This window comes from Malaclemys terrapin, chromosome 1, assembly GCF_027887155.1.
Source record: "Malaclemys terrapin pileata isolate rMalTer1 chromosome 1, rMalTer1.hap1, whole genome shotgun sequence".
NCBI classification, from domain to species: domain Eukaryota; kingdom Metazoa; phylum Chordata; order Testudines; family Emydidae; genus Malaclemys; species Malaclemys terrapin.
The window spans coordinates 7,459,818-7,479,473 of record NC_071505.1 but is presented as its reverse complement, the minus strand read 5'-3'; the positions used below and the strand labels follow the sequence as shown (position 1 = coordinate 7,479,473).

Below are 19,656 nucleotides of genomic sequence, written 5' to 3'. Positions count from 1 at the left end.
TGCCACAGACTTGTTGTGTGACCAGGGGCAAGCCCTTAATCTATTTGTGCCTTAGTTCCACATCTGTAAAATGGGGATATTATTATTTCAGGGGTGTTGGGAGGATAACTACATTAAAAAATAATTATCTAGGTGCCATTCGATGGATGGATGCATAGATTGGTCTCTGAGGCATCCACTGACGGAGTCTTAGGTTATTTTCCTTTGTATCAGCCCTTTTATTTGCCCTGATGAGTTTTTGGACTAAAAATGCCTGATATAATTGATTGGCTGCACCCTGGTTATGCGCACTAGAGGCTAATAAATCAGTTGGATGATAATGAAAGATCGTGCCATCTGTCTGCTTATTTAATGGAGTGTCAGCAACATACCAAATAGGAAGTAATTGGATTGACAGACATAAAGCCAGTTATTAGTCTGTTGTTATCTGATTGGAAAAAGCATGCGGCGGAGCACAGAACTGTAGCAAAGCTAATCTGATAATGTCTGTTGTTGCAGGCGTGAAGTCTGCCATGCCAAATTCATAGGCTTTGAAACCCCCAGCCGAATGGAGGGTTTTTTTGCATTTCCATCCTCTTTAAATTCATCTTTGCATTCTTATTACAAATCATTATAATGCAATCTAATAAAACACAGTTTGCATAAAGATGGTGCCCATTTATAAAGCTGTCACCACAGCCACTCTATTAATAGAGCCATTTTAAAGATTTATAGTCAGCATATGCTACTTTTTACAGGAGTCCATACTGAGGAGTTGTGGGATTTCAACATGCAAGAATGTGCCACCAGATCAGATTTAAAAATAATACTACTAATAATTAATTTTTAAAAGCTACTCTGTTCAGAAAGTAGCATAAAATATTGATCTGTTATGCATTCTAGATACGGTCATCAACAAACCTCATTTAATAAGGCATTCAAGGGGGAAAAAGAGGATTTACCATTTGATGGGAAACAGTTACATTAACGTAGAGTGAAGGTTGCTTGGTGGTATGTCGTACGCTTGCAGAATGTTGAGAGCAAAACTCTTAACTTCTGAAATCCAGCAAATGCACAGTTAAGGTTGTCTATTCAGCCTTAACTTTGCCCTCTTGCAGCAGTGCACCAATATGCTTTGTTAACACACACACATGCCTTTACTTGGCCAACCCCACTGTCACTGAAATGTACAAGCTCTTCACCTCCTTTTACAACCATCACTCTCACCCATGGGATTCCATTCCATCTAACTCTATTAAAGGAGAAAAAGGGGGAAAACAGAGTTGCCAACCCTACCTTCCCTCTACCCTCTTTGAGCAATGCCTCATTATGCACATACTCACACTGGCCCTTTTGAATACCCCACTAGCTGCCAATCATCATCTTTAGGCACCTAAATAGCTTTACGGATCTGGTCTCCAAAGTGTTTTACACACACGATTTAATTAAGCATCACAACACTTCTGTAGATCAGCCGTGGGTTAATATAGATTGATTTTCAAGGTTGCTTAAATTGTAAGCTCTTTGAAGTAGGGGCTACCTGCATTTTGTGTGTATTTTCTGTCTTTTACAGTGCCGGATATATTGTTGATTAGTTGAAAAATATTCTACCCATTTTATAGACAGGAAAACTGAGGCATTGTCCATAGTCACATAGCAAGTCGGCAGCAGAACTGGCAATAGGACTCAAGAGGCCTGACCCACAGCTCCCTGCTCTGACTGTTAGACGATGCTCACAGCTGTTGCATCTGCCTTAGGTTCTTGTAAATAAACATACTGCAGAGCCCCTTTTGGACATGCTTGGTACATTCATCTTTTGCTTCTGCAGTCTTGGGTTTAAATTGTACCTGAATCAGCAGTAGGTAACTTAGTTCAGCTGTTTCTTTGGATAATCACCAACATCACAAACCCACAGTGAAACATAGGGCTGTTTGGCACAACGCACAGGCTTTGCTCAAGTGCAGGCTAGGATTGGAATAGTTCGGAGTGCTGCAGGTCAGGGTTTGTGGTGCCTTGGCAGTAGGGTGACCAGACAGCAAGTGTGAAAAATTGGGACAGGGAGCGGGGGGGTAATAGGAGCCTATATAAGAGAGAGACCCAAAAATCAGGACTGTCCCTATAAAGTTGGGACATCTGGTCACCCTACTTGGCAGAGAGGCGGGGGCTTAGATTGGAATAAGAGTTGCAGTGGGGTGTGATGCAGTGCAGCATTGCTATCTAGTGCAGGGAGAAACTTGCCCCGTGTGTGCTTGTGCTGCACCTTGCTTCAGTTCTGTGGATCCTCAAAGTGCATAAAAACAAAAAGTATTTCAGTAGCAACTCCATTATCATAGAAAACATACAGATAATCAAAGTGAGGCACCAGGTTAAAGGCTGAATGTATTGCTCTGAGTGTTCATATTATCTTGCTCTGCATTATAGCTCTCTGCTCTCCCCATTAGCCAAGCATTGTACTTGCTGAAACAAAATCAGAGAAGCAGAGAGCTGTGCATTTTTCAGAAAGCTCTTTTACCTTGATGCGAGTAATAATAATAATTATACTCTGCTTTTCTACAGTGCCTTCTCTCTCAGGAGCTCACAGCACTTTGCAAACATTACTTAAGCCTCACAACAGCACTGCAAAGGAAGTAAATATCATTAATGCCACTTTACTGAAGGGGAAACTGAAGCTCACCTAGAAGAAGTGACTCCTTCCAGATCTCCCAGGGAGTTGTTGGTAGATGTAGGATTTGATCAGCAGGTCTCCTGATACCCAGCCCTATGTTCTAACTAATATTCCAGGGAACCTTTCACCTGCTTATTAAAAAGACCAGAAGGAGGAACAATGCATATAGGGAATCAAAGTACATTTCTGACAGTAAATGTTATGTGCCCAGAATCCAGATACCATATTGTTCATAGCACAATTTGTTGTATGGGGGAGTGTGACCTGCGTCGGTTGGCCCACCAAGCCGCTAGGGGGTGGTGGGGAGCTACTGTCCCACTGGCCGGCTTGCGTCACGCAGTCTGCCACTAGGGAATTAGTGGAGGGAGGGATACCGGCAAGGGTCTATAGCACGCCCCTCAGGCAGGGAGGGCGCTGGCGAGAGTCTATAGCGCGCCCCTCAGGCAGGGGGGGCGCCGGCGAGAGTCTGTAGCACCCCCCTCAGGCAGGGGGGGCACCGGCGAGAGTCTATAGCACCCCTCAGGCAGGGGGGGCACCGGCGAGAGTCTATAGCGCGCCCCTCAGGCAGGGGGGGCGCCGGCGAGAGTCTATAGCGCCCCTCAGGCAGGGGAGCGCCGGAGAGAGTATATAGCGCTCCTCAAGCAGGGAGAGCGGCGGCGAGAGTCTATAGCGCCCCTCAGTCAGGGAGAGCGGCAGCGAGAGACTATAGCGCTCCTCAGGCAAGGGGGGTGCCGGCGAGAGTCTATAGCGTGCCCCTCAGGCAGGGGGCGCTGGAGAGAGTCTATAGCACCCCTCAGGCAGGGGAGCGCCAGAGAGAGTCTATAGCACCCCTCAGGCAGGGGAGCGCCAGAGAGAGTCTATAGCGCCCCTCAGACAAGGGGGTGCAGGCGAGAGTCTATAGTGCGCCCCTCAGGCAGGGAGAGCGGCGGCGAGAGTCTATAGCGCCCCTCAGGCAAGGGGGGTGCAGGCGAAAGTCTATAGTGTGCCCCTCAGGCAGGGGGCGCCGTAGAGAGTCTATAGCGCCCCTCAGGCAGGGGAGCGCCAGAGAGAGTCTATAGCGCCCCTCAGGCAAGGGGGGTGCAGGCGAAAGTCTATAGTGTGCCCCTCAGGCAGGGGGCGCCGTAGAGAGTCTATAGCGCCCCTCAGGCAGGGAGAGCGGCAACGAGAGTCTATAGCGCCCCTCAGGTAAGGGGGTGCAGGCGAGAGTCTATAGTGCGCCCCTCAGGCAGGGGGGCACCGGCGAGAGTCTATAGCGCTGTCGGGATTCTGCTACCCGAGGCGGGCTGGCCGGGGTAGGGGAACGCAGGCCCACCCAACTCCACTGCATTCCAGCCCAGGGCCCTGACAGTGGCAGGGCAAGGGTCCCACCACTGGGTCAGCAGGGTCCCTCCACAACACGCTGACCAAATAGACTCACTGCACTGTGCAGTTCTGTCCCTGGGCTCCTTCCTACCCGATCCTTCGAGCGAGTACCTCCGGTCCCTCCAGCTCCTCCGGGTACTCATCTGCTGGCAGCTCCAGCTCCCACTCCATCTCAGGCTCCTCCAGTTTCTCTGGGTACTCAGCAGCGGGCAGTCCTGGTAGCCCCCGTCCTTCCTCCAGGTCAGGTTTCTCCTGGTCCAGGGACCGGCAGCAGGGTCTGAAGGGAACAGCCAGCGGTCTGCGTCTGCCTCCCTCCCTGGTGCTGCCCTGACCGGGGTAAGGGCCCCCCGCCCTTTGTACTTCCTATTCCACCTCTCCCCTTCCAGGAGGCGGAGTAAGCTTGGTCTGGCCCCGCCCCCTCAGGCTGAGAGAGTGGCTCTTTACCCTCAGGTTTGGAGGGAAGCCACCCTGGCTCCATACAGGGAGTTTATAGTATAAATGGCACCAGTTACAGAAGCCGCCATATAAAAATTGTTTACATTGATGCAGCCCATTTCATTCCAGAAGCTCCCGGACTGCACTGTGTGTTATATATGAAATGTATACTATGTACTGTAATGTAGCCAGCGCTGGGTGGAGAGTAATAAATAGACCGCATGCTACACAGTGGTGGGAAAAGAAGAAATTTTGTCCAAGAGCAAGACCCCATTCTTATAGAAGGGGGCACAGTGTAGTCAGAGTCCACAAGGTGCCGAGAGGACCTGGGCTTTTAAGGCCTAATCAGAAAGATGCCAAACCACCCCCTTTCTCCCTGCCAGTAAACTGCATGGAACTCAATTTATGTAACTTGGAAGGATGAAGTGCTTAGAAGGATGAATTGAAGGGAACATTTATGTGGGGGGAGCAGCATGGTGCATTGGTTTCATATCTCATACTGCGCTAAATGTAGCAGAGCCAGAATTTTCTCTTCACACTGAAGTGCTATAAGGGAAAAGGCCTCTCTGTGTGTGTATGGAGATGTACTACATGATGAATAAATAAGTGCCTCAAAAGGCCCAGCTCCCTTCACTATCTTTATAAAGCAGGAGTTCAGACGAGAATAAAGATGCTGAATGCTGGGTTAATTTTGTTTGTGGAGAATTGGGAAGTCTTCTCCTTCCAATGCAAATTTCTTAAAATATGCTCCACTGGGATGATTTTAAACTTGATGCTGGGAGCCGTGTCATAATTCACTGGTGTCCCTGGCTTGTCTTTGCCAGTAAATAAGTATGTTGGTCGTCATGAATAATCAAAAAGCCCAGCACCAGTGAATTAGAGCAATATTGTCAGTCATTTCTGAATAGTCATCCAGAGAGGCATCACAGTGGCAGTGTGATATGGAGAGAGAGGAAAAACCCTGCTGGTTTATTACAGATTTATGGCTAAACAGTTCAGTGTTGGCAAGTCAACTGTTAGTTCTGTGGTGGTGGATGTTTACCAGGCAATTGTTGCTTTGATTCTTCCACCAGAGGTAACATGTAATAGTATCTAGAGATAGAAATGGAATAAAGTTAGACTTTGGATGCTATAAACTTCACAGGACCATATTCCACTCTCAGATACACCAGTGGGAATAGGGAAGAACTCCTGTGAAGCCAGTTGCTTTACATGATTATAACTGGGATCAGAATCTGGCACAGATGACCCTAGAGTTTCTCTCAAATTTCAGAGTAGCAGCCGTGTTAGTCTGTATCTGCAAAAAGAACAGGAGTACTTGTGGCATCTTAGAGACTAACACATTTATTTGAGCATAAGCTTTCGTGGGCTAAAACCCACTTCATCGGATGCATGCAGTGGAAAATACAGATTTACAGACTCACCGCACTGAATAATAGAAATCGGAGACAGAAAAGAAGTGCCAGTTAGGTCATTTAAATCCATTCTTCTGCCAATGTTCTCCATGATATATTTCCCAATGCTTTGCCCCGACTGTGACATTTATATCCTTTTCACAGCTTTCCTTACACAATAATGGTTTTTAGTTCTTCTGTCTTGCTGCTATTGAAACAAAGCTGACTTCCTTATGGAGGGTCGGAAAACTGTTTCAATTTACCACCTTAGGAAGAATCACCTCTGAATATCAGTTAAGTTCTGGCAGCTGCCAAACAACTTGGAGATATGCAGCAGCTTCCTGAAGCTTGCTTGTGTCCTCACAAGATATTAGAGGATAGATAATGTGTGATCTGAGTGGTAGTCAAATAACCTTTTCAAAAACTTTTTATCAGGCTGGATCTTGCTAATGTTTGCAATACGTTAATTACACTGTGCAGGCTTTGTTGTGGAAATCATTACTTCTGTAATGAGATCCACCTCCAACATGATTAAAATAAAAAGAGACGGAGAGAGGCTTTGGAGCAATGCATCTGAACTACTGCTCAGCTGAATCAGAGCAGAAAGATATTTTCACTTATGCCTAAGCTTGTTAATGAAGATTTCTTGTGTTAGGAGACTGCTGAGATCCAGACCAGGTGGACCAAAAACTAATGTATACAATAGCAGAGCCCTCCTTTTTAGTGGGGTCTTTCCTCTCCTGGATGCACATGCCTACTTCCTATTGAAGTAAATGGGACTGGCTTGATTGCATAGAGATGAGAATTAGGCCCTCTGGGTTAAAACTGGAAATGGACTTTGTTGTAATGCAGTACTACCATTAAAATGAGCTAGCCAAGTAATGAGGGAGGGTAATAGATGCCTGTTCTACATCATTTCCCCTCTCCTATGTATTTACAATGTCTAATTCAGGGCTCAATGGGAAAGACTCTCATTGACTTCAGTGGGAGTCGGATGAGATCCTTATATTGTAAGCTCCTTGGAGCGGAGACCTTTTTTGTGTCAGTAAAGTGAAGCTGATGCCTCTGGCTCTGTAGAAATAACTGGGAGAAGCCAGGTCAACCTGTTTAGCATTGCGTTTTACAGGTATACTATGGTTTTGAGAGTATAACCCATGCTTACATAGTGTGACTCTCTGTACCCCTCCAGTGGCTAGTCCACATATAGACACTTATGAATCTGCAACAGCCTTTGAACTATGGAACATGGGGTCTTTAGCTTAGGCAGTAAGTGCTCATACTTTTTACATCCAGAGTTCCTGGGTCCAAGGAGCCCTGGCTAATCATCCTATGCTCTAACCACTAACAACACTCCCCACTTTGATTCAATGTGTAAGAAACAGCATTCTATCATAGCGGTACTTCAACTAATCTAGAAACTTGTGATCTGCAGGAATTAGCTAGTTACTAAACAATAGCTGCTTCAGCGCAAATTACTTGTAAAATACACCTTTTATTCTATGTACTCACATGGCCTCCATCACCAAAAATATCTGAGTACCTCACAACCATTAACAAATGTATCCTCACAGTACCCCTGTACAGATAGAAAGTGTTATTAGCCCATTTTAAAGATGGGAAATGGGGGCAGAGTGAAACAACTTGCCTAAGAATCACACAGGGAGTCTGTGATAGAACAAGCAAAGGAACCCAAACCGCCTGGATTCTAGTGCTTTAGTCACAAGACCATCATCCTTCCTCCCTTATCCTGCTATAGGGACAAATCCAGAAGTCTTTACTCATCCAAAAAGCTTATTGAAGTCAGTGACAGTTTTTCCTGAGTAAGGACTTCTGATTTGATAGATTTTCTGGCTGGAAGGGACCGTTACGGTAATCTATTGCCTAAAATACCCTACAGAATTCTGCCCCATCATGTTTCACTGAACATAAGTTTCAGTTCCAACTGGTACCACAATGTATTACAGGGGCGTGCTGTATATAAGCCTCTCCCACACTTCTCTATCAGGTGTATTGCAGTCTTGACTGGCAAACTCTATTTTCCCAGCACTGAGCAGAGATTAGCCACCCAGCCAAAATGTGCAGTGCTTTTGTGATATGGGCAGAAGCTGGTGACCTCAACCAGGTTTGAAGACAGGTCTCTGCACTTTCTACTACTTTAGACCACAGATGAGCTAACTTGCATTAAATTGACACCAAGGCCTGGTCTACACTGGGGGGGGGGGAGTTCGACCTAAGATACGTCGACTTCAGCTACACTGTTCTCGTAGCTGAAGTTACGTATCTTAGTTCGACTTACGTCCCGTCCTCACGGCACGGGATTGACAGCTGCCACTCCCCCGTCAACTCGCTTCTGCCTCTCGCTGCGGTAGAGTTCCGGAGTCGACGACAGAGCGATCGGGGATTGATTTATCGCGTCTACACTAGACGCGATAAATCGATCCCCAATAGATCAATCACTACCCGCCGATCTGGTGGGTAGTGAAGACGTACCCCAAGTTACTTCGATGACAGATGCCTAAGATTTAGTGGTCTCCCTTTAAAACTTGCAAGTTTTCTTAGATAACTGTTACCTCAGCATTTTGCCACATTGCCTGGGTACTTCCTATAGTAAGTGCAGGGAATCCTTCACATAGTGACATCAACTTAAGTATTTATCTGAGAGGAAGCTGACAGGCTTTTAAATACAGCCACCATGGACGAATCTCAGTAAGGAGTTGTGCCTACACCTTCCGTTAGCTTGTGCTCTGTCACCTAGGTGGGAGCTTGGGCTTCCATTTCCTACATACTATTCCCTGCACACAGTCTTTTCGTGTAGACAGCTGGTTTATCTTCCATATGGTTAAGGTATTTATCATTAGCACCTTCCTCAGAGATATATCAATTCAATGGTAACTGGTAATACTGTAACCAAAATAATTCCCAGTGGTCTAGTTTTTCTGTGGAAGTACTGTGCATTCCATCATTTTAGTATCTACTCAACTGATGGGTCTTCAATGGCAAATGATCTCTGGTGTACCTAATATGGCGGATGTTTTATATTTACTATACTACGTACATATGTAATGATCAGAACCACTTGACACTTCAAGAGTCTCAATAGGATTTCACTTCAAGAGCAAAGAAAGGAATGAGAGGATGAAATGGAATGAGGATTGTGTTGAGAATTGGGTTCTATTCCAACGAGATGGTTTTGTCAACCAACTTGGTACATGAAATAGCTATTTAGGGGGATGGAAAAAAGCAAGCCAATTATTTCATCGTAAGCAGAGTGTTATAAGCAGCTCCGTAGTACCAGTTTCATGGGATGTTGTTTAATCACTTCTCTCCCCATGCCATATTCTCATAGCTGCAGTCAGTAGGGACATTTGATCTGAATCCCCCTAGTTATAAAGGAGAGAGGGTGTCTGTCAGGATGTTCTCTGTGTGGGTTCTAGGATTTATTAAGTATCTGAAGGGTGTGATCACCAAGGAGGAAGAAAAAATTGTGTAAGGTGACACATGGGCATAACAGGATGAAACGAAGAGAAGGAAATTTAGGTTTAATATCACAAAAAACTTCCCAACAGTGAGATCTATCAAGCTGTGGAATATTTTATCAAGGGAAGTGATGAAAACATCCACCACTTGGGATATTAAAATGTAGACAAGACGAAGTATTCAACAGTGTAATGAAGGGAACAATTCTTTACCAGCAAGGGGATTGACTGCATAACCCAGTTTGTTTTAATCATTTCTAATTTCTGTTTTTAGGATTAAACTTTAAAATGACTCCTTATTTTGTTATTAGATAAATACATATACAGGCGACAGGGAAGCAGTTTAAGTGTCGACCAGTGAAGTAGAAATGAAAGTACTGAAAATTAGGGATGCAAAAATTCTACCGGCTCATCTAGTCCATCCACTATGCTGTTGTAAGATTGGTCCCTAGGGAATGATTTCCAATGCATTGTACAGTCTCGTTCTGAATAGTATGAAGCTTCCATCACTTCCTGGGGGTGCCTATTTCACAGCCTCATAGACTTCACAGTTTATTAATTCCTCCTTCTAATCAATCTAAAATTACCTTAAAGGCTGAAAAATGATTTTGGGAAAGCCATTCACAATGAAAAGCTTTTCAAACACCCTTCTTCTGCTGTGCTACATACAGTGAATTGAGCTGATTTGGGTATGTCCTGCCAATTGTTCTATCTATTTGTCTACCCTTAGATTGTGATCTTCTCCTAGCTGATGCTGTCCCTTCTTGAATGTATGAAAAGCACCTACCACATCATGGGAACTACCGTACATTATTATTATTATTAATTATAATAATACAAAATAGTCTACCGTGAAATAAAGATGAAATGATTCTGGAGTAGTTGTGTTGTGGGGATTAGCTAGTATATAATAGGCAGGTTTTTCAAAAGCACCTAAGTAACTTAGGAGTACAAATACCATTGAATTTGGGACTTGTGCTCCTAAATGATTTAGGTGCTTTTGAAAATCCAATCCAGTTGTTTATTTTGGGGGCACTTTCAGGTAATAGCTTCATTAGTTAAATCAGGGTAGGCTTCATTGAAGTTGCTGGTGTTATTGGAATTCAGTGAGGCATTTTCTCTATTTTTAATGACATTTCTTTTTATTAGAGGTTTAATAACGAAAGGAATAAACACCTAAGCATTGGACGAATGATGATATAAGTTTCTGAATCGATCTTTTTTTTTTTAAACACATACAGTATAGGTAAGGCAGCCTTCAAAGTTGGGAGTTAGAATGACTTAAATATTCTGAAATTATGTGCTTTTTTTAAAAAATCCAAACGACTGTCATTTGCAAAAAGGCACTTCATTTTACCTAAAGTGCTTTTCTGTCTACAGGGAACACTTAATTGTAGTCACAAATCACCTCAAATGCTTTCATAGAGAGATAAAACAAGTTAAATTTGTATATCACTCTGCAAGCGCAGGTTGTGAATTGGATATGAGATGCAGATTTCCATTTTTTCCTCATCTTTTTAGGATCTCCATCCCATGCAGACATTTCACAAAAATGTATGTCTGATCAGTTGAATCCCGCTTAGCTTCATTAGGATTTTGGACAATTACCCTGGAGTATATGCAGTGACCATGGTCCAGGATCTGATGATGTGCTTGGTTTGCATTTTTATTTGGAGAAAGCTTTGGAGCATTTTACAGAAGGAAGAATGCAGTTATGTTAAATAAGTGTAATTACCAAGTGTTAGGGGAATATTCTTGATGCGCCATATGACTTATTCTCACCCATCGAGAGAATGCACCCCACAGTGCGTTAACCTTTATGGGTTTTTCTTCAATTTTCATGTGCCAGTGAGAGATGGTTTTAAATGAGGCTGGTGATACTGTTTCTTGAATCCCTTGTAAATTGCATCTGAAGGGTTCTTTTTCTAGTAAAACAATCTAAGCAGACCATTTGAATCAAAGCTCTTCCTTTGAGGCTTCATCCCTTCTTTATGGTCCTGTTTGGCAGCAAAGTGTATCTAAAATCTCACTCTTTGGAAAATAAAACGAAAATAGTAGCTGTTGAATTGATCTATCATAGAGCCATTTTCACCATCGTGATGATTTCTTATGGGGTTTTTTTATTTGGATTTATGGAAAGGAATCTAATTCCAGAGGCCCATTGGCACACAGTCATGTGTGCAGCACACACTCGGCTGTGCCTCATTTGAGGGTTTTAATCCAGAGTCAAAAGTTTTCAATTATTTAATTTTTAAACCATTTTATATTGGTGAGTTTTTCACTCAAAATGACTTTTTTTTTTTTTATCCTATTCTCTGGGTGGGATGACTGAGGGGGTGAGCAGAGTGAGGAGGATTTTTGGTAGATATTCTTGTGGAGATATTTATTTAATGATGATGGTCACTCAGTCAAATATCTCATGTCTGTTGTGAAGATCAGAAAGTGCCTAGGGTTCAGATAGATATTTGTCATAAATTGAAATAAATAATAGTCTATATACGTGCTTGTCTGTCTATAAAATATTATGGGTCAGGCTGGGAGCTGACGAGGGCTTTCCCTGAAATTGCAGCTCTGGGCTGCTTCAGGCTGTTCAGGTCCAGCCATCTGAACTGAGAGCGGGAAGACTCTCTTTCCTGAGCTCTCAATGGGACCTGCCCCTGCTGGGCCCAGGTCTCTGGGGGAAGAAGCTGCCTAAGTCAAATGGAGAAGGGTCAGAAGGAAGAATGGGACGGCGGGACAGGGAGTGTGGGTGGAGGGGTGACTGGTGGCCAGGTTGCTGGGTAGGGTTGCCAACCCCTGCCCCGCCTCTTCCCCCAAGTCCCCGCCCCCATCGCCCTTCTTCCCTCCTCCCCCCATCGCTCACTGCATTTCCACTCTCCCCTCTACCCAAGTCAGGAGGGACTAGCCTGCAGAGCCAGGGCTGGGAGCTGCAGTCGCCCAATGCAGGTAGGAGGCAGCCCTGGCTGAGTAGGGGTGGTGCCGGTAATGACCTGGCACCTCCCCGCCCGCAGTAACCAGACTTCGGATGTCTGGTCAGGTGCCCTTTTCGACCAGACTTTTCTGTCGAAATCTGGTCACCTGGCCACCCTGTTGCTGCGGGAGAGACAGATCAATTAAGGACATGGGTGAAGAGGAACGGGGATTGGCTGGGCATGGAGACGGAGGAGAAGCAGCTGGGGAGCTGGCAGGAACAGGGAGTAGGTGGGCAAGGAGATTGGGACTGGGTATGGGTGGAGACTGGGTCAGGGAGTCCAGAAGAATGAGACGAAGGATTTGTTGAGCAAGGAGTCTGAGATTGGGGCTGATTAGGTGAGGAGAATGGGGCCGGGACAAGCCATGGTGTGAACGTGACAAGACTGAGACACAAAGATAGATTGGTGGGAATGGGGTAAGAGGGGTCTGGAAGGGAACCCAAGGATCCTGAGTCTCCTCATTCTTCTGCTGTTAGCAACTATGTGTGAAATGCACTGGAAAAGTGCCCCATCCCTCGCTAGTGCTGATCCACATAGAGGATGACAACCAAATAATACTATGTTATTCCATTAACTCAAGTGGCAGAGCTTGGTGTGATGGCTCTAAAGGTTTCAGCCCTGTTGTTCAGTACACAATCTTGATTCATTCCCAGAGCAGGTCCATCCCGTTCACTGAAGGAGGGAGGAAACCTGGAAAAAAAATTTATGTGATCATGTAATTGCAGACCGTGTGATAATGCATACTTGCAAGGGGGCCGAACTAATGTTGTACAAATAACCTTCATTCTGGCATTTCCTCCTTTTTGAGTGCCGACTTTGCAACCTTAATAATGTTCTTCTAATATAGGGGGGTTTGTGTGTAATATATTTTCCATGAGATCAGTTTTTTAGTGAAATCATAAATAGTGAGGGCAGGGGAAAATCACTTATAGCATCCACCCACACTGCTTAGCTGTTCTCTTTGAGATGATATCCTTATTAGGTTTTTACTCAATCTTTTCTCATGCAAAATCCCCACCTACTTTAATGGAGTCTTTTGAACCAGTGAAAATTTCAGTGTTTCACTGTCATTGCCATTATCATTTAATCCTACTGTTCTTGAATATTTGCAGTGATGGTTCCTCAACCATATCCCTCGGTCATCCATTCCACTGCGTATTTGCTTTGGCTCTTAATAACTTTTCCCTAATATTTAGCTTGAATTTTCTTTCCTTAGCTTTAGACCATTGTTCTTGGAAGCTTTGCTGAGCAGTCTTAAGTTTCACACTCCCTAAATCATCTCTGCCTATCAGCATTCACATGCACTGTGATTACTTTATGGTTCGCGTCAAATAAAATACAAATCCCTTAAAGCACCGCGGACACACTTCTGGCCCTTACTGAGTGATAATGAGCCACTGTCGCCCTGTCTGTGCCAAGAAATTACATAATATTAGAACACATGGTTACCTAACCTGGTGTAGTTTCCTGGTGTAGACAAGGTCTATGGTGATTGAAGTGGGAGCCTTAGCAGAGTTTTGGGTTAGAAATTAATGCACGAGGCTGGGAACTAAGAATTCTGTATCTAATCCTGGGTCTGATACCAACTCTTCCTGTGGCCTTTGGCAAGTCGTTTACACCCCATTCCTACGGACAGTTATGCAAATGCTCAAACTGTGAACATGTGAGTAGTCCCTTTGACCTCAATGGCAGTATTCATCCGCTTAAAGCTTAGCATGTGCGTATGCATTTGTGAAACTAAGTGCTCTGCCTTGCTTTCCTTACCTGTAGAACAAGGATACTACCAGGGGCACTGGGAAGGTTAATTCTTATTTCTAAAATTACTTTCCAGATCAGAAATGCTCTGTAAGAAGCCCTGTATAAAGAAGGGTATCCATATAAAGAGTGATATGAACATTGCAAACAGATATGGGAACAAATATAAAAGTACAGTGGGTCACAGCTTAATCATGACAAGCATCCCCTTGAAGACATCAGGAAATGTCAGTCCACAGACGTTGGTGACATTGGGTGTGTTATTTCAGAGATAGGCCTCTTCTGCCTCTCTCTTGCTTCATGACTCTGCAGTTTCCCTGGTGGATAACTTTATTCGCTTTATCGATCTGTGCAAATAAGGGAATAAACTGCCTTCCTTTGTGTTTCTTTCCATGTGCGTTTTGCTGGGGGAAGTCCCACTGCAGCTCTGACAGTTGAGTGAATTTTCAAAGTTATTGGACTGAATGGGTCCCCATGCAGATGCTGCCTCACCCCATATGTGTCATTTTAGACTGATGAAGTCAGCAGAGTGTAAGCATTGGGGAACAAATGGTTTATATCTGAAAGAAATCATGCTGCTGAAATTGACAGGGGACACGCTATCAATTCTGCTAAGAGAAGTTACCTCATCTAGAGAACTACGTGTGGAAGTAGAAAATATCGACAATTAAAATCATATTGATCTGTTCAGGGGGCATAGTAACTGCTAAGATATCGCTGATAAATGCTGGAAATGTCAGAAATGCCTCCGTTCAAAAAATCCTTCCCATGGAGAGGAGGAATGGCCCAGTGGTTAAGGGACTGACTTGGGAGACTTAGGTTCAAATCCCGGCTTCACTACCGGCTTCCTGTGTGATCTTTGGCCTGTCATTTAGTCTCTCCGTGCCTCAATTTCCCTCTCCCCTTCCCCCACCCCCGCCCGCAAAACAGGGTTAGTAGCACTGCCCTGCATCACCAGGGTGTGGTGAGCGTAAATACATTAAAGTCTGCAAGGTGCTCAAATACTGCCATAATGGGAGCCATACAAGTACTGTAGATTGATAAATCAATTAATTGTGATTTCTCTTGTTATCGTCCTCAACACTTCAAGAAATAAAGAAAAAAAAATGACTCACTTCGGTCATTTTGGATGTAGATCAAAGAAACCATCTTTGCCTTGAGGGTGTCACTTTATTGATGTGAGAGGAGGTGGTTCCTGGAAAAAGCAGCTGTCTTGGCCAAGTAAATTATGTCAGTGAAATACAGATGTGTTGATGGAGAAGATGCTAAAATTTTTGAGGAGGGTGGGACATTAAGTGGGGGGCGATATTCGGAAAAAGGCAGCATGCCTTCTGCATGCATATAAGTGAATGTGATCCAATCACTTCTCCTGGAATAAAATAATAATACATAGCACATATACAGCATTTTTCTTCCAGGGATCAATGAGTGCATGAGTAGGGGCACTGTGGCCAAGTGGATAGAGCACTGGACTGGAACGCAGGAGATCTGGGTTCTATACCTGGTTTTCAGCCTGGCTGGGTGACTTTGGGCATGTCATGTCACCTCTCCATGTCTCGCTTACCCTGTTTGTAAAAATGGGGATAATGATACAAAACTCCTTTGTAAAGTGCTTTGAGATCTGCTGATGAAAAGAGCCATTTAAGCCTGAGGGGTTGTTGTTGCTCAAAATAAAGTGGAACATAATTTTACAGAAAGGGAAACTGAGTTATGGGTAGGTAAAATGATTTGCCCAAGTTCACATGCAGGTCAGAATTTTCAAAAGTGACTAATGATTTTGGGTGCCTCCATTTTAAGTAGATTCTCAGCCCTTTCTGAAGATCAGGAGCCTTTAAGAAATCTCAAATTGGGTACAGTCAAGGGCATAGCTGGTGATAAACTCAGGAGTCCTGCCTGTGTCCAGTGCACTCTGTTAGAACTCCATTGCCTCTGAATCTTACAACTCTTTCCCGCCAGCTCCCATGATTGACCCTGTGTTCTCACACTAGCTGTATGCATGGGACATTACAATGTGTAGGTCATGGTAATTGTATTGTGTGGCTAAGTATGAATTCCCTTTTTATATTTTAGATTTATTCAGGAGATTGAGCATGCCATGGGCCTTGGCCCAACCAAACAATGTCCGCTCCGGGAGTTCCTCACCATGTACATCAAGAACATCTTCCTTAATCAAGTCCTAGCAGAGATCAACAAAGAGATAGAAGGTGTCACCAAGGCATCCGACCCCCTGAAGATATTGGCCAATGCGGACACCATGAAGATGCTAGGCGTTCAACGGCCTCTTCTGCAGGTACCCAAGCTGAGCAACTCGCCAGCATTTTTCTGTTGTCACATGCCTGTGGCTGTATTGGCAGCAGAAGCAGTGTGCAATTTTTTTTAGAGAGAAGTTTTACATGCATTCTGATATGGGTCCCCTTAATTTGGTGGCTTTTACCTATGTACTATTTTTACTCCCTAACTTTTGCATTGGTGTGTCGAGGGAGGAGGCTGCCAAACACGAAACAATCTCTCCCTCGTCCTTAACTCTCTCTTTCTCAGGGACTAGTACTTGACGCACCTGGCTCTGATTTGAATGACTTCCTTACCTCCCCTTCATTCTGAAACCAGATTTCACTCCTGTGTTGCTTCCCTTGCATTTTTCCTACTGTCCCTAACACCCACCCAGTAAGTTACACCTATGTTTTGCCTGTGCAGAAGGGTAAATCGCACAGCCAACCACTAATCTGGTGGTAGGGCTTATTCGTCTTCCTGGGCCTTAGCCTGTCACTTTCACAAGGAGTCCAGATGATGTAAGCATCCAATAAACAACAGTAAATCCATCATGAAGTATTGTTACCAGCTTTCTTAAAACGTTTGCTATAAGGGTTTTTTTGTTTTGTTTTTTTAAATACAGTATTATCTTGTGTCTGACCTTGGGAAACTGGGGATGCTTGCAAATCTTAGACCATTTCAAGCTGACTAAACAGTATGTTGTTATTAAGAAATTTGGCTTAAAGGTTACAGTATTTAAATGGGACATGCTTCATTGTAACAGTTCTTTATCAGTCTCATGAGGACTAGTAGGGATTGTAATAAACCTATTTCTTCTCCGTCCTTGGGTGATAACGAAATCTATGGAGGCCCATTGAGAGGTCTGGCGTGGTGACTAGTGCACAGGACTGGGAGGTCAGAACTGAGTTCTAACCCTGGCTCTGATATTGACTCCTCTCATGGCCTTTTCCAAGTCATTTAACCTCTCCGCCTCACTTATCCCATCTATAAAATGGACATATTATTACCTGTCCACATGACCATAGGTGCTGAAACTACGGGTGCGGCAGATGCTGCCGCACTCCCTGGCTTGAAGTGGTTTCCATTATATACAAGGTATACAGTTTGGTTGGATGGCTCTCAGCATCTTCACTATACAAATTGTTCTAGCACCCCTGCACATGACAGCGGTATTTTGAGGATTGATTAACAATTGAAATGTTCTATGAAGATCAAAAGTGCTGTCCAAGTGCCTACATAATATGTATCACTGTCAGAGGGGGGAGGGATAGCTCAGTGGTTTGAGCATTGGCCTGTTAAACCCAGGGTTGTGAGTTCAATCCTTGAGGGGACCATTTAGGGATATGGGGCAAAAATCTGTTGGATGATTTAATTGGGGATTGGTCCTACTTTGAGCAGGGGGTTGAACTAGATGCTCTTCTGAGATCCCTTCCAACCCTGAGATTCTATGTATTTGCAATTTATATTTTGGTTTAGAAAAGATTAATTGTGAAAACAGTCTGTAGCAGTCTGTATTTCATGTTTTGTTGTTCATATTAATGAACTTCAAGACAAATACAACCAGTCAATTGATCCAAGAACAATGGATTTGAGTTGCTGTATCTCCAGCAAGTTTAGAATATATTTAAACTATCACAAATAAATGAAAGCTAGAGTCAGAGGAAAGATTTTCGAAAGTGCCTAGAGGGACTTAGGAGTGCAAGTCCCTTAGATCAGCGTTTCTCAACCACCGGTCTGTGAACCGGCGCTAGTCCACGGCAGCCTCCTTGCCAGTCCCCGAGATTTCCCTGACACAGTTTAGAAGGGCAACAGACAACTGGGTCCCTGAGATCTCCCTGACACAGTTTAGGAAGGCAGCAGACAACCGGGTCCCTGAGATCTCCCTGACACAGTTTAGGAAGGCAGCAAGCCGGTCCCTGGTTCAGAAAGGTTCAGAAATATTGCCTTAGCTGCTTTGGAGACTCTTCTCCTCACAGTAAAATATTTTGGGACAGCACAACACCTTCAAACTACTAGGTTTTTAACATGGATTTCTCCTCCCTGCAATGTGAATCTTTTACAGTCACCTGCCAGCCTCCATTTGCAAGACTAGGGGACTTAATGCATTATCAATAACATGTCCCTCATATATGATGTCACAAAATGGCATTGTTCCAGCCGAAGAGCAGCCCTGATTGTTAAATGAACATATGGAAAATGACAGGGAGCGGGGGCACCTGTGGAGTAGCTTTTTACCTCTGGACTTCTGAGTTCAGATCCTTACATGAGCTGAAGATAACTTTGGTGAATCTCATCCTAGCTTTGGAATAGCAGAAATGTTACAGATCAGAACTGAGGTGTAATAGCAGGACTGCAGTAGCAGGCAAGCTGCAAGGCAGGAGCGTGAAACATAAACAGAGTTGTGTGAAGAACCTTCCATTAGACTAGTAGGAGTTTTTATAGATGAGAACTAGAAAGCAGATGCAGAGCGATCTGGCTCACTTGGGAAGCTGGGCACAGGCAAACAATATGGGTTTTAATACGGCTTAACACCATTAATTTGGGCTTGAATAGGGACTGGGAGTGGCTGGCTCACTACAAAAGCAATTTTCCCTCTCTTGGTATTGACACCTCCTCATCAATTATTGGGAGTGGACCACATCCACCCTGACTAAATTGGCCTTGTCAATACTGGTTCTCCAGTTGTAAGGTAACTCCCTCCTCTTCGTATGCCAGTTTATTTATGCCTGTATCCGTAATTTTCACTCCATGCATCTGAAGAAAGCTTATGCCCAAATAAATCTGTTAATCTTTAAGGTGCCACCGGACTCCTTGTTGTTTTTGTGGATACAGACTAACACAGCTACCCCCTGATACTTAATGTATACATAGAAGAACAAAGAACATCAACCAGACTTACAGGATATGAGACTCTATCCAGGGAAGCAACAACGTGGAAAAAGATTTGGGAGTCATGGTGGATAATCATTTAAACGTGAGCTCCTACCGCAATGCTGTGGCCAAAAGGGCTAACGTGATCCTTGGATGTATAAACAGGGAATCTCGAGTAGGAGATTTACCTCTGTATTTGGCACAGGTGCAACAACTGCTGGAACACTGTATCCAGTGCTGGTGTGCACAATTCAAGAAGGATGTTAATAAATTGGAGAGGGCCATGAGAATGATTAAAGGATTAGAAAACCTGCCTGATAGTGATACATTCAAGGAGCTGAATCTATTCAGTTTAACACAGAGAAGGCTAAGAGGTGACTTTATTATAGTCTGTAAGTATCTACTTGGGGATCATATGTTTAGTAACAGGCTCTTCAATCTAGGAGAGAGAGGTATCGTATGATTCAGTGGCTGAA

General features: G+C 44.1%; 1 protein-coding gene across 1 annotated transcript in view; it reads left to right on the top strand.

Moving 5' to 3' along the window:
- EXOC4 (exocyst complex component 4) overlaps window positions 1-19,656 on the top strand; it is a 592,122-nt gene that overhangs the window by 401,929 nt on the left and 170,537 nt on the right. Inside the window, exon 11 of the mRNA XM_054015768.1 lies at window positions 16,109-16,328. Coding sequence (XP_053871743.1) covers window positions 16,109-16,328 — 220 coding nt within the window. The remainder of the gene's footprint in view (window positions 1-16,108; window positions 16,329-19,656) is intronic.